General features: G+C 40.9%; 2 protein-coding genes and 1 non-coding gene across 3 annotated transcripts in view; 2 read left to right on the top strand and 1 right to left on the bottom strand.

Moving 5' to 3' along the window:
* The window catches only part of LOC117942323 (NADPH oxidase 4), a 20976-nt gene extending 12554 nt beyond the window's left edge, over positions 1-8422 (top strand). Inside the window, exons 12-18 of the mRNA XM_034867735.1 lie at positions 1464-1524; positions 3165-3246; positions 4519-4638; positions 4743-4851; positions 5040-5108; positions 6946-7046; positions 7191-8422. Coding sequence (XP_034723626.1) covers positions 1464-1524; positions 3165-3246; positions 4519-4638; positions 4743-4851; positions 5040-5108; positions 6946-7046; positions 7191-7311 — 663 coding nt within the window. The 3' untranslated portion in view covers positions 7312-8422. The remainder of the gene's footprint in view (positions 1-1463; positions 1525-3164; positions 3247-4518; positions 4639-4742; positions 4852-5039; positions 5109-6945; positions 7047-7190) is intronic.
* trnad-guc lies at positions 5635-5706 on the top strand. Its single transcript has one exon. It is a non-coding gene; the product is annotated as a tRNA-Asp (tRNA).
* Positions 8423-10560: 2138 nt separating the features above from the next.
* On the bottom strand, positions 10561-14707 carry tyr (tyrosinase). The gene is made up of 5 exons (XM_034867926.1): positions 13537-14707; positions 12752-12968; positions 11807-11954; positions 10916-11097; positions 10561-10820 (listed from the first exon to the last, which is right to left on the bottom strand). Exons 1-5 carry the CDS (start codon positions 14551-14553, stop codon positions 10576-10578), a joined length of 1809 nt encoding a protein of 602 aa, XP_034723817.1. The 5' UTR covers positions 14554-14707; the 3' UTR covers positions 10561-10575.
* Between the last annotated feature and the right edge of the window lie 115 nt (positions 14708-14822).

Here is a 14822-nt window from a genome sequence, read left to right as displayed (position 1 = left end):
ACAGGACGCGCTCAGAAGATTAAGTGTGACAATATTAATGTGGTGATATTCCCAGATGATATTAATGTAGTGATATTCACAAATGATAATAATGGCAGATGGTAATAATGGTCAGAGAATACATTCATGATTCATTTTCTTGTTGCTTATCCTTCTCTAATAAAGGACAGTTTGCGTTACTCCTTAATATTTAGGCACAATGTTTTTTATTATAGCTTACATTGGTTTCATAACCTTCTCAATTAGTCTCCCATCCCTGGACCAATAACCTGGCCCATATACAGTAGCCTACGTATGTAGTGTAGTTTACGTTCATCATACCGGGAACACCACAATGCTTCTTAATCTTTTTATTTTGGTGCGGTCACTTGTCAGAAGAATAAACCATGAATATTGTTTTACATATGCTCACAGCGTGTTTTGAAGTCACTTACTTATTTTTCTAGTTGTTGTCCCTTTCTGATTGTTCTGCATGAATATTAATTGTAGCCTAGAAAGAATTAGCTTATAGAGATTTGTGCATATGGTATAAAACATGTTCTCACGTTGTGAATAAGGGTTTGAAATTAAGCCTACAGTCTTTGGGGTCCATTTCCCGAGGAACATTATTCCCTCTGCTCACTTTTAAGGCAAAGGCTGAATACTAATACATTTTATTTATATAGTGCTTTACATAGTAGGCTAGTCAAAGACACTTTACAGTAAAACCAGCACATTTATCACATAAAAACAGAAACATGAAACTATATTTAAATAAATTAAAACACAGTGTAGCCTACAACTTTGTAAAATGTGGAGTGACTGTAGGCTAAGGAGATATTTTTAGACCCTACACATTCAGTGGGGTCCGCTATGGTCTGTTCGGCTTTTTCTCTCCGTTTGATAAGAGCCGTATTTCCCTTTCTGCATATTATATCATTCACCTCCTCGTTACTTTCCATTTAAGCTGCTGCTCATTGGGTGAAACATATGGCGCATGCGTCTTCTCAATTCTGCATCAGTAAATCTGTGATAGATGCCGTGGTCTATTTGAGAAAGCCGTGAACGTGCACTTATCCCAGCTATCTACACCTGGCTTGACATAGCTTCACCTGTTCATCCTCGCTTGGCAATCGTGCAACCGATTAATCCGCAATGAGCAGATCACACTAAGTCAAGCTGCGCTTATTCATTTATCCTGGATATCTTTATTCTACTTTCGAGCAACAGGCCCCTGGTTTTTTGTGGAGATTTGAGAAAGAGGGCAGGGAATCACTCTGACAGAGAGCAGACAGACCCCTGAGGCTAGTAACATTGTCTGCCAACAGGAAGGCTGTGTGTCTTTGTGTGTGTGTGTGATGAGTCTTTGTGTTAGTTACACATGAATGTGAGTGTTTCTTGTACTTTCCAACAAGATTGTATGCACTCTTTGTCTGTGTGTGTATTTTGTTGTAACTCACTGTCTGTTCTCTAACTCATCGCAGTGTCCTACAGAGAACAAGAAAACTTTTGGCATCCATCTACGAGTTGTGGGAGACTGGACTGGTAGGTGCGCGTACACATATACATAAAAGGATAGACAGACAGACAGACATTTTCTGTTCCCTATCGGAGTTGACAGGATGCAAGTCATTTTTTTTGTCTTTTCTCTCTGGGGAGGATGCATATCGGGAAAACTACATGCTACAATCTGCACTGTTTATCTATGCATGGTTCCCACAGTTTTATTGTCTGGTAGAAAAACTGCATTTTCCATGAGTGCCCACACACACACACAGTTAAGAGATTATTTTGGGCTACATTTTGACTTTCACAGCTTGTTGTGTTTACAGTTTTTTTTCCCAATTGCTAAAAAAGAATTTTCCAAACTAAACCAGTATTATCAAAATACTTATCACAATTAACAAAACCACACACCCAAACTGCAAAATACTTCATATATCCTGCAAAATGAAGCACTGCAACCAAAAAAACACACTTAATTCATATTAGCAGATTTTTGCAAGAAAACTAATTAGGCACGATCTTGCCACACAGCTAGGTCTTCAGTTGTTGTTGTAAAGAAAGGTGCTTTTCATAGTGCTTAGTACTTCCTGATTAAAGTCGTAACAATTACTGTAAGCATTGAGGTGTTTGGCCAGGTGGCGCGTATATTGGCCTATTAGCTCCTGTAGTGTTATTTTGAATAGTGTTGTGGGGCAGGAAGGAGGACCCAAACGCAGAGACAAGTTTATTCAAAACAGTTCAACGAAAAATAGCGAAAGGTAAAGTCCAAACATAAATTCAACCCAGCACAGGGAGAGGCAGGAGTCCAAAACTGGGAGGGAAGCTCCCAGGGGACTGACGGGGAGCTCACGGGGAAACCCACAGAGAATAGTCGGGGAGCAGGCAGGATCAGGCCGGCTAGCAGCGCTGACAAGGCGGATCACCGCCGGCTGGCAGGACAAACACACAAGGAAAAAGGGTGACAACAAAACTGACAACTCACAGTGTTACGGAGAAGAGAACAAACTCACAAGGTGACAGCAAGACAGGCAGAAGGATCCGACAAAGGACAAAGAAAACACAGGGGTTAAATACAAGAGGTAACGGGGAAAAGGTGAGACATCAGGTGAATCACATTAGGGCGGGGCTGGACAATCAGACAGACACAAAGCAAAGCTGGACAAGACTAGACAAGACAGGAAACCATACTATCAAAATAACACAGGAAACAGAACAAGCAGACACACAGGGGGACACAAGACAGGATTAAACAACACAAGACCGGGAGAGGCTAAGACAAAAAACACAAGGAGGCCAAACAGGAGAAAATAAACCCAAACAACCCCAAACCACAACAAACAGCAGGGTTTTCAAATGGCAAACATGTGACTTTATGTTAGATTGTCGTGTCTTATGCAGAGAACCGTGTTCAGTGCATTTAAAAAGTGCAATTTTGAATTGCAAAATGTGTAAAGAAGAAAACGTGTTTAGACTTTTGGAGACTTGAGAAGAGGTTTTGCTCTCTGTGTGAGGGTTTAATATTACTTATAGGCAAGGCAAGGCAAGGCAGCTTTATTTGTATAGCACATTTCAGCACTATTTTCATACTATATTGTTTAATACCATGCATGTCATTTCGGTGTGTTAGCAATTGGAAAAAAACACAATGTGAAATGCAAATCCTCCTCTTCTCCTCTCAGAGCGTTTTACACAGCTGTTAGTTCCGGAAACAAGGATAGACTTGGAGATCCTTCCCATGGTACAACAGAGGAGATACCCAAAGTACGTTTTCTTGTGTGTGTGTGAGTGTGTTTGTGTGTGTGTGTGAGTGATGCAACAGACATCGTTTCTCATAAAGGTTTACAATCACAGAGGGGTCAGTGGTTTTGACCTCCTGACCTCTGACCCTGTGCTCTTCCTGCTTTGTGTTTGAGAGAGAGATAGGCAGAGATAAAGAGTTTGTTTTGTGAAAGTAAACCAGAGCTAAACAAACCATCAAAACCACCAACCCCCCCTCCCTCTGTTCAGTTGGCTGAGGTGTACAACAAAGCCCACTTATGGTCAGAAGGTTTAGGGTTCATTTCCAGATACTGATATACTACAACTAGTGGATGCATATTTGATTTATAAAACTCTGATAAAGGGTCACTAACACTAAAGTCATTATAATTTCTTTCAAAATTAGTTTTTTTATAACAGGACAATCAAGAAGTTATTATTACTCTCATCCTAATTTATTCTATTTCTTAAATTGGTTCTCAAAATTTCTTTTGTATATTTTTGCGTAGTTGTGTTACTGATGTGTGTGAATTTTTCTTTCTTTATCTCTTATACAATCTGCAGTTTTGGATCAGTTGAATTGATGACAATGGGTTTGTTTTTGTCACCAATAAAGTGGTGGATAAAAGGAGTGCAGGGGATATTACTCAACACTGTTTCCCCGCAAGAAGAACAGTCAGAAATTTTGGAAAATATGCAATATCTGCAAAATTGATACAAGCTTCATTTCACTTAGGAATTAGGTCCAATTGTTAAGCCTAGCTTAGTGCAAAGGCTGTAAACGAGGGAAATGCTAGCTAAGCTACATCAAAATTGAAAAGCTGTCAAACCGATATTTTTACCGACCATAGTGCTTGTCACTACGTGTCAGTAACGCTAAGCCAGTTTTGTGTGTAGTATTGTCTGATCATATTTGTGTCTACTTTCTCAATGCAGAGAAATGCTCTGGTGTGACTATGCTTGGTGATTTGTGTGTGTGTGTGCGTGTGTGTTTGTGTTTTTGATGACACAAGTGTTTGAGCAGCTGTTGTAGGGATGACGGGTATGTGTGTGTGTGTGTGTGTGTAAGTGTGTGTGTGTGTGTGTGTGTGGGTGTGTGTGTGTTTGGGGGCTCAGACAAGCTGCACCCAGTCTGTGGGAATTCAAATGCAGGATGTTTATCTGCTTATGTGTGGTTGACCCTGAGGGGGAAGTGTAAATATATTTGCGTATATTTGTCCAGTTTCTTGGCTAATTTTTCTTTGTATTTTTGTCCATACTGTACGGTATGTTCAGGCTTTACGTAGATGGACCCTTTGGAAGTCCATCAGAGGAAGTATTTAACTACGACGTGAGTGTTTGTGTCGCGGGTGGAATAGGAGTCACGCCGTTCGCCTGCGTGCTGAATGCTCTGCTGTGAGTTATGAAAAGAAAAAACACACAAACATTACATACGGACAAATGAACAATTTGTGTATTCATATGTTTCAAGCTATCTTTCCTCCTCCCTGTATACTCAGTGATGGCTGGACAGGTTTCAGGTTGCAGAGGTTGTACTTTGTGTGGGTCTGCAGGGAGTTCCAGTCCTTCTACTGGTTTGCTGAGCTGCTGTGTGCTGTTCATCAGAAGGTCAGGACACATTTTGCATGTTGTTTGCCTCAGGTTTATTGTATTTTATGCCCTCTTGTTGCTGTTAGAAATTTTACCTCTCCTGTTTCAAGGAATAAATGCTAATCCTTAATATCGCTTTGATAAATTAGGCCAAAGGCATCACAGCACCACTAAAACACATTTCCATGTATGTGTTTGTCATTTAGCTTTGGCAGGAAAACCGACCAGACTATTTTAATCTGAAACTGTACGTCAGTCAGGCGGACAACCTGCAGGTAAGTGTGACACACGCATGCACGTGCAAACACACTGTCATTTTCATTTCATTCTGTTCACTCATTCACCTCTTCATCGATTTGTTGTTTGTCTTAAAAACGTAAGCCACTAGAGGGCAGTATATGACAGAAAAAGAAGCTACAGCACATTAAATTCCAAAGGCTTCTTATGAGTTTACTGTCTTTTGATTGTTGGCTTTCTGTTCTGTCTCTTAGCTACACACTTTTTTTTAAAATGTATTGTGTCAAATTGTTGCTGCATGAGCAGAATAGAAGCTAAACTCAAACTCTTATTAATCTGTTCTTGCTGTAACAGCCATTAGAGACCATGAATTAGAGACAAGTTAACAGAAATGTTTGCTTGTCTCAGTTATTGTAAAAAGAAAATACAAGTCCACAGATATATAATTTAGAAATAGTTTGGGCATATTTTGATCATACTGTAAATAGCAGCTAATATTTCCTCCAGTATAGTCTTGTGTTGCTTACTTCCTATTTATGCGTCATGTGATGAGCTCACAACCACTCCTCGTTAGTATAGTGGTGAGTATCCCCGCCTGTCACGCGGGAGACCGGGGCTCAATTCCCCGACGGGGAGAGTGCTCTTTTCCAGAGCCTGTTACACACTGACCAAGTTCACATGGAGCCGTAAAACCAGTCTGTCATGAATCAGAGGCCTGTCAAAGGAAGCACAACTGCTACGACTGAACTACGCGAAGCACAGTTCTTTGTCCGTGTTTATGTTTCATGCTCCTGATTTGAAAGGGTTTCAGCTTTTTCTGTGCACAGACATCCATCTTTAATAATCTTTGTTTCTAAGTAAGCCCAGTAATGCAGGAAATCCGATGACACATTTGGGTATTGCCTTACCGCTCTACAGAAAGATCCTGACCTGGATCACAGCTGCTCTGTGTAAATTGTGTGTGATTAACTTGCTGACATGGCCTGACATTTGTCTCAGACCCATGTCTTATGGAAAGGGCTTGGGATATAGTGGGTTTATTGGGTGCTCATTCTCTAACACACTAACTGAACCAGCAGTCTAAAGCAGTCTTGGACGTTGTATTATTTCTGTAAAAATCTTCTCTTTACATTGTAGATGAAGAATGCAGTCTGCTTTAAATATAAACATAGTTGCAAATAATGAAGAGTAAAACAGCATTGTCAACACCGACCTGTATTCTTTAACACATCTTTACGGGCTGCAGCAGTTTGTGAGTTAGGAGGGGAAAGCAAGAGAAGTAGAGGAACAATAGAGAAGATGGAGAACCTGTCATGACAGACTGGGATCTTTTAGATAGATCTAAAAGATAGACATACAACAAATCAGAGCAACGAATTATGCAACGTATGTTGAACTTTTGCCGAATCTCGCAGGAGGCACGGCAAAAACACCTTTCCTATTGACAAATGCCTTGATCGCGGTTCTCTGTTCCTCTTTTAAAATGAATGCACGGTCGATATCTTCTATAACAGACGTGTTGGCAGAATCTACACATCTCAATTTTCCAGCGGCAGCCGTCTTTGTTGTAAACTAATTCAACCCAAGCACTCTTTGGGGACGCGGTTGGTTACGTTCCTGTTGATCATCTGTCCATCATCAGATTGTAGCCTGCTTGCTTGGTCCGAACAGCTCTGGTTCGAGCATAGTTGCTCCACAACGGATTAAGTCCAAACCAAACTTCCCAACCTCAAATGTCATGGTTGGGGCTGGCATCCAGGCTAGCTAAAAAAATTTTTCAATTTAAAAAGGGATAATATCATTGTTATTTTAACACTGCTCTGAAATAACAAAAGATATAACTGGGATGTTTTTGTTATCTACCTTGTTTTCCAGGGCATGTCTGAGGACAAGTACCGCCCACTCACCTCAAGGCTGTTGGTTGGTCGACCCAAGTGGAAGTTACTGTTCGATGAGATTGGGAAGACCAATAAACAGTGAGTAGAGTGGGAAGCTCCAGGGTTGGAGTAGGAACCGAGTGTTAGAATATCTATTCTATAAATATCTAATTAACACTCTTTCTTTCTCTCTCTCTTTCTCTCTCTCTCTCTCTCTCTCTCTCTCTGTGTGTGTGGCTTCAGTAAACGAGTTGGGGTTTTCTGCTGTGGACCAAAGGGCATCTCCAGGACCCTCCATAGACTGTGTAACTCAGCCCGATCCTCTGGAACAACCTTTGAATTCAACAAGGAGTCCTTCAGCTGATCAAACATCCGCGCTGGTTGTACACTTCGACGTCACTAAAATAAACAGAAACTTTGCCATTTGACATTTGAAACTGGCTAAACAAACTTGAATATTCACAGACTATATTATTGTTTCATATGCATCCCTGCCCATGGTCTTAAAAGGGCCAGCAGGACAAGACCGCAACATGCAGCTTGAGGCTTGCTCCTCTCTACAGACCAGCCCTACCCACAACTGATTGAAGCAACTGAAACTTGATCCAATCAACCTCGGAGAAAAAACTTAGGAAACCAGCCCACTGCTCGGATTCTCTAGTCATGATGCTCTGTGTTCCCTTTCAGTCGATTCACTCGGTACAACACATAGTGTGGGATATAGTGCCCCACATGACCTACCTGAAGACACCTCTCTTATGAAGGCAGATGGCGTGAGGTGATGAATGTGAAGCCCCGCCTGCACACACAGTACATACATCCATCAGCATGTCCATCCTTCAGTTCGCATCCTCTTCACCTCAAGAAGAACACGTCTGCAGAGATGGACTTATTGGCTGCAGCCAGTTAGCTCTGTTTCACCAGCTAACAGTTAGCTTAATGGCCTCTGTTGCTGTTAGCCGCCGGTGGCTACCCACGGAGCATTGATTTGGATTTTGCTTTGACATACTCTGTGTCTCAGGATGAGCACCAGGCATAAACAGGTGAAACAGAAGTCGCCGGCAGCTTCTCTTTGCATGACAAAGCCAAGGGCCTTATTAGATAGGCCGCCGGCTCACAGCAGCAGAGGTCGTCTGTTTCCTCACAGCGTGAGGGCACATGGCAACATCATGGGCTTTGTTTAAAGGGGCATCTGTGAGTGATACCTGTGAGTGGTATTTGTGAGTAACATCTGTGCTGCAGCCAGTTGGTCATCACTGAACAGTTTTGTTGGGTTTTACAGTTACGATGTGACAGCCCCTTTGGTGTCTCAATCTGTCCCTTCCGCCGGGACTGGTATCACTCTGGTGCGGGGGCAGCTCTGTGGCTGTGAATATATGTCCCTTATTGTTATGACTATAACATTTGTTCCCTAAAGGAGAGGAATGAGGTACCACACACAGTACAGAGATCACCAGAGATCATCTGCCTTAAAGACTTATCTTAAGCTAGGTCACGTGGGGTCACATTCTAAAGATGTTTTCTATAGAGGCTTTCATCTTTTCCCTGACACTTCCCTTCTGTGGAGTTCATTTGTTCATGCTGGCATCTAATGTGAGAGAGGGAAATGTTGCTTTGGAGTCCTACCTCAGAGAACAAACCTTTGTCTGAGCTGGTAACTTTTGTAATAAAAAGACTTTAATATTTGATTGGTCTGTGAGACTGTCACCAGAATCTGCAGTGGTTTGCTTTCATCTGAGGGAAAGAGTGGAACCAGACAGACATACAGTAGACACTTGATTCAGTTTGTTTTCATTTGTTGTTTAAACTACTTGTTCACTGTTCATGTATGTATATCAAAGATCTATCTTTATACAAAGCAAACGTACGCTACACCCTAAGCCAGTATTCTTAGGTAGTTGTTTTTCCAATTTATTTATATTGTTTAAAATTATTTTTATGTTATGTGAAACACTTCTGCGGGGCTTTGGCAATTTCTCAACAAAGTAAGTTTAAGTGTTTACTGCTGATACAAAGAAATTAGTAGATTGGTGGAATTTATAACAATGGATTTGTAAGTTGGCGTGTTCTCTCAAATTGTTATTAGCAACCATCTATTTAGCATTTGAAATTTTAATATATTTAAATTAAAATTGTATGTCTATTTTCAGAAGTGTCTTCTTTTTTTTAATTACAAGGCAAAGTCCAAAATAAAAGAGATTTTTTATTTATTATATCTTGATAACTTGCACAAAGTAAGTGGGAACATTTGACTATTTAGGATCCTGGCACAATTTACATTATTATTATTATCACAAACATATATCAATCAGAGTCACAAGTGTATGAAATGTTATTTTGTCAAACAACATTGACTTTGTAATGGCATTAACTAGACCTACTTTAGTTTTATAATATGCTAACTAAGCAGTCTCTACACTCGTGAAACTGCTTTGTTTATTATTCAAATTAGCCATAAAATACAAACTCGATGTGACAGTTTGGTAAATATGTAAATGATGGTACTTGGCCATTCTGACCTCTACAAATTCTCCACAGACAGGTAACAGACCCTTTTTCTTGATGTCCAAATAATATCTAGAAAAGCAGTTTAGTTCTCAGTTGTTCTAATGAATTTAACTAATGAAGAAAAAGAGGTTATTTTGAAGGGGAAAATAACAAGATTTTAATAATCTGAACCATCACTACAGCTACAGTACAGCAGATCTGGCCTGACTTGATGAAATGATCTGAAATAATTCCTTCCCTGCCAACCTTTTTCATGAGCTACAGTCAAATCAGTTTATTTGACTCTGTCCGTAAATAAACTCACAGTATTTAAGGTACAGTATGTGTCTTGTGAACGAACAATCACAGTTGAGTACCATACGATGAAATAATAAATTATGTTACATAAATTACATTTATGTAACAGGATGCTCTGTGTTTTAGGTCAGTGAGGAAAGTCAAGAGCTGCCAAAAGAAGGAATAACCAAATCACCTTTGCTGTCATTGACTGCTGAGTACTTCACAGACAATAAATACTTATAGGTGAGTGCTTTCACCTGAATCAAAACACTGTAGTGTACTGTATGTCTTTTCTTTTTCTGACACGTATTTCATTTTACTGATGCACACAAAGGCTGTGTGTGTGTTTGTGTGTAGGTGTGTGTGTGTGTGTGTGTGTCAAAACTTAAAGGGTTAGTTTGCCTATAAATCCCAAAAAAGAATCTCCCTTCACTTCTTGTGATAAGTAGCTATATTTAGTTTTGACTAAGATATCTACCACGGTGTATTCTTTCATCACAAAATGCACTGGAGGAGAAACTTTGTTTTGTTTGTTGCCTAAAAACACAAAACGTGATCGAAAATCCTTTAAACATTTGAAAACTCTGCAAACCAAGTTAAGTAAAAAATAACGTAAATGTTTTTTTTAAACCTGACAAATTTTCTGTAAAGACATTTTTCAATGCTATTACCACCACAATAAAATAAAGTACAGCTCCATTGTATTGAGTTTTTTTTTTTAATGGGAAATCAATAAAAATGAAATCTTGTACCAGGATTCATCTTGTTCGTTTGCTTCATGAAAATACTGTGTGTTCTTAATATTTCATTCATATGTGTGTATGCACAGTATCAGTATGTGCTACATGGTAGTCTGATATGAAGAACCTTCCTCTGAGCTGCTGTGCAGTAATGGTTGTCTCTCTTCGTAGCTCAGCGCCCTCTTCCTTCTCTGGTTACGCCTCCACTTCCTTCTTCCAACGATGAGCAGTGCAGCGATGACTGCAGAGATCAGCGCCCCGAGGACCCCGGCTCCCAGGAGCCACAGCCAGATCTCCTGGGCCTGCTGGAGGTAGGGCGTCAGGAACTCCTGAACAAACCTCTGACCTGTAGTGGAGATACACAGGATAAGACAGATTGACATGAAGGAAACGTTGTAGAAACACTTGTTTACTGGACTTGTTTTGTTGTTCTGTACTGACCAGGGTCCAACAGGTAGGCATACTCAAATCCTAGAACCTTATCAGTCAGGAAGTAGTCTCCGTTTCTGTAGAGAGGCAGGAAGGGCACCATGTAGTGTCCATCATTGTGGCCAATGGGGGCGTTGGCACGTGGGTAGTTGGTCCGGGGGGGCTGGTGGGTTCTGAGCCAGCGCTCAAAAATGCTGGAGAAGAGAGGAAGGAACACAGAGATAAATGGGAGTGAAGAATAAAAGAGAAAAAAAGGAAGGAGGGGAAGGATGGATAAAGATGGATGTGATAAAGACAGAAAAGGATTGGAGAAATATAATAGCATCAAGGAGGTAGACAACGGAATATAGAAATAAAAAAGCGTAAGAGAATAATATTAAACAAGAAAGGTGGTGATCTTTAAATATCCTAAAAGGGACTGTTGCGTTCCACACAAGAGAAGCAACATTTTTACTTTAAAATATGTTTTTGGCTAACAATGTTTTGCCTATCTTCCTATAAAACATCAAAAGGCCTTAAAAGCAATCAGTAATAATTTCTTTCGGGGCTGGTTAAATATTTCTTAAAACATCTAAATTTCAGAAAAAACATTTTAGCACGGACTCTTTCTTTACTTTATAATTGTGACATTTATACATAAACCTACCTGAATGTGCAGACACCATTATGTCACACCATTATGTCCTGTCTCACTATTCAACTTACTCTAACTGTTTCCTTTTTACTTGTTTTACTTTGTTCATTTTTTCTCTACGTATTACTCCTCCCTCTATCCCATTTCTAACACGTGTATGTTTGTTCATCATCATCACAAGGAAATCTGTTTACCTTTGCAGTAAATAGAAGCAAAGTGATCCTTTTCCTGTGTGTCCCTATTAGACATGTTTGTGTGCATCATTGTACCTGTCAATGAAAGCGTGGTGCAGAAGGAATATGGGGTCGTTGGCTGAACCCTGCACTGAGGACATGGAGCCGTTCATGAAGACATGCAAGGCGTTGTGCATTGTGCTCTGGCCTGGAACTGCCATACCCGACGTTGGACTGGCAAAACCTGCAGGTGGGGAAAAAGAGTACATGATGGAAGATAGAGGGATGGTCGTTTTTATGTAGGAGGGAGTACAGAGATGAGAAGTTTGGAAAAGCCCCTCATTTCTTTAAAGATCTTTCATTTCGTTTCAGAAATGTCAAAATTCACTTGAAAGAAATTCCCTTAATGAAGTGAAGTTTTAACAGAGTGTATGTTGGATGTGCTCACTTCTAGTGTTGAAAGTTATCTTTCTCACATCTTTGAGATACTTTTGATACAACTAAGATAGCTGATATCTAACACTCTGACATGCAAATGACTGATCTTAATACCAGCAAAAGGCACCTGACTGGAAGGTGTTAATTAAAATAGAATTGACTCTTTTTGAGAAATGCTCGTGGAGAATGCTTCAAGGTAACTATGAGTTAGACACTAAGTGGACTAAAACAAGTTAGGCTCAAGCAACACAATTACGTGACTAAAAGTTTTTTTTTTTTTTATTAACTGAAAATTGAATTAATCAGTTTAAGTAGGTTGCCTGTTTTAAGCGTCTGTTTGCATATATTTCTTCCGGCTTCCCTATTAATACATTAACAGGATTAGATGTTAAGTGTGTATGTCTGTGCTTTCTTCTCTTTGAGTGTGCACCAAGACAAACTCACATGATTGTATGTTTTGCCCTTGTGTGAACTAAATGAGCCAACACTCATGCACTAGATTGGAAAGATTGAGGTGAGGCTCAATTGTTAAGCATGGAAGTACAGTAATACTAATGTGTGTATGTGTGTGTGTGTGTGTGTGTGTGTGTCTAAAACTCCTACCCTCTATGACATTTCTAAAGCTCATATTGGAGAGTCGGTCCATGAGTCCTGTCTCGTACAGGGGGAGGCTGACAGTGAAGTCTACTTCGGCTGTTGTGGGGAGTCTCGGCGTGCGGTTGAGATCATGGTTGCCGGGGTTGCGTAACAGTGGTCCTTCCCCAGTGCCGTTACACAATGCCTCTCGGCTGTTGTACTCCTCTGGCTGGGTACAGATCACCTACACACACACACACACACACACACACATATTTAGTGGGCTTTAATGAGGTACCTTCAGACAATATGCAAACTACTACAAGATTTGTGACTGATTTCTCAGTTTATGTGTCCTATGTGTGCACGTGTGTGTATTTCGGCCCTATGTGAATGTAAAAACAACTATGTGTAAAAATGTAATTTCCCTATTACGGGATTACAATGAAGTGCTTCTTTCTTTAAAGGTGCTGTCTTAGATACATTTTCTCGGATGTGGATACAAGGAGGATTTTTTCTCTGATCTTTTATGTTGTCTGGATGAATTCTTAAAAAAGAAAATGTGTGTTTCCAACCAAATCTCTTATTTCTTTGGATTACTGTAAGAGGTTAAACTAGCTTAAGAACCACAGACCTACAGAGTGAAGCGGTAATGAAACAAACAACATGTTTGTTTCTCGGGGAAAGGAATGTTCAGTCTCTTAATAATGGATAAGAATGATTTTGTCATAGATCTAGTTAAGTGTGCAGTTTTCACTAACACGCACGCACACACACACACACACACACACACACACACACAAATGTTCTACCTTCCATGAGGAGAAGACTGAAGCAGGGCTGATGAGGTTAGGATTGAGTGGACTGCGTCCGCCCATCAGAGCATCGGTGCACACCTCACAGGACTGGGCATCCCTCCAGTCCCAGTATGGGATGGTGAAGTTAAAATCTCCCGTCAGCTTCCTTATTTCATTCTCCCAGTGAAGCAGGTAGACTCGGTGCCAGGGCAGAAATGCTGCAGATTCATGGGCAAAGTCGATGTCTGTCCATACATTCCCTGGGCCACCCAAGAAGGCGTCCCGGGACACATAGTAGTGAATCCAGACAAACAGGTCATAGGTGTTGATGTCAGAGAACATGGGGTTCTCACCATTTTCACCCATCTCTGCTCTTGTTGCTGTGGAGATCACATAGTCACGACTGATGGTGTTCTTTGCCAGGTTGAGATAAGAGATAAACTTCTGTTGCTCAGCAAGTGACATGGTCAGGATGTTCCTGCGCACTGACTCCCTGTACTCAGCACAGTTTGAACCCCAGTAACCAAACCTGCATTCACCACAGTTAACACCTCCATAGTTTCCTGCACAACGACACGTCCTGTTGAAGAAAGATAAAGGCCAGCGCTCTCTGTCATCAATCCCACTGTGTGGGTATTGGGGCCCATGGGGCTCTTCTGAGACCTCCACCTCAGTGCAAAAACCACGGCCAGACAGGGCACCGCAGGCTGAGCCGTCACCATCCCAAACTGGGCAACACTCCTTGGTCCGTAGTCCCTCTGAATTGGCACATTGGCGAGGAAATTGGCATAAACAAGTCCCAATGAGCTGCAGCAGAACTAGAGATACACACAAGTTCCTCATGATCAAAGTCAGAGCAGCTCCAGTCTTAAACTCCTGCTGAAAAGATGGACACAACAGAACTTGATGCCTATACAGGCTGCAGCTGACAGGGTGAGACGCAGCAGCTGCACTCAGAAGTAGAGTCACTGACTGAAAGTTACTTCTAGTAAGTAGACTACAAGCGGAGAAATACAGGATTCTCAACCACATTCGATCTAGAGATGGCTTCTAGACTTAAAGAGATCTAAAAATAATAAACTTACTTTTCTTAATTATTTGCAGCTTGCAGGTTTTTGAAACTTGTTACCCCTCTATACTACCATCTAACCCTTCCACTTCTCTCCTAAACCCATCCACAACGCTCTCTCTCCGACTCTCCCTACTCATTGAGTCGTTTCAGGGGCCGTCCTCTTACAAAGTGTGTGATCTTATTGTGATCTTACACACTCATTCAGTCACACACACACACACACACACAC

This window comes from Etheostoma cragini, chromosome 3, assembly GCF_013103735.1.
Source record: "Etheostoma cragini isolate CJK2018 chromosome 3, CSU_Ecrag_1.0, whole genome shotgun sequence".
In the NCBI taxonomy this organism is placed as follows: Eukaryota; Metazoa; Chordata; class Actinopteri; order Perciformes; family Percidae; genus Etheostoma; species Etheostoma cragini.
The sequence above is the reverse complement of the archived record's forward strand: the minus strand, read 5'-3'. Positions and strand labels throughout refer to the sequence as shown.

Coding starts and splice junctions, on each gene's coding strand:
- tyr (XM_034867926.1), bottom strand. CDS start 14,553: ATGTGGTTGAGAATCCTGTATTTCTCCGCTTGTAGTCTACTTACTAGA. Junction 12,969..13,536: donor CAGTCTTCTCCTCATGGAAG/GTAGAACATTTG, acceptor GTGTGTGTGTAG/GTGATCTGTACCCAGCCAGA. Junction 11,955..12,751: donor CTTTAGAAATGTCATAGAGG/GTAGGAGTTTTA, acceptor CCCCACCTGCAG/GTTTTGCCAGTCCAACGTCG.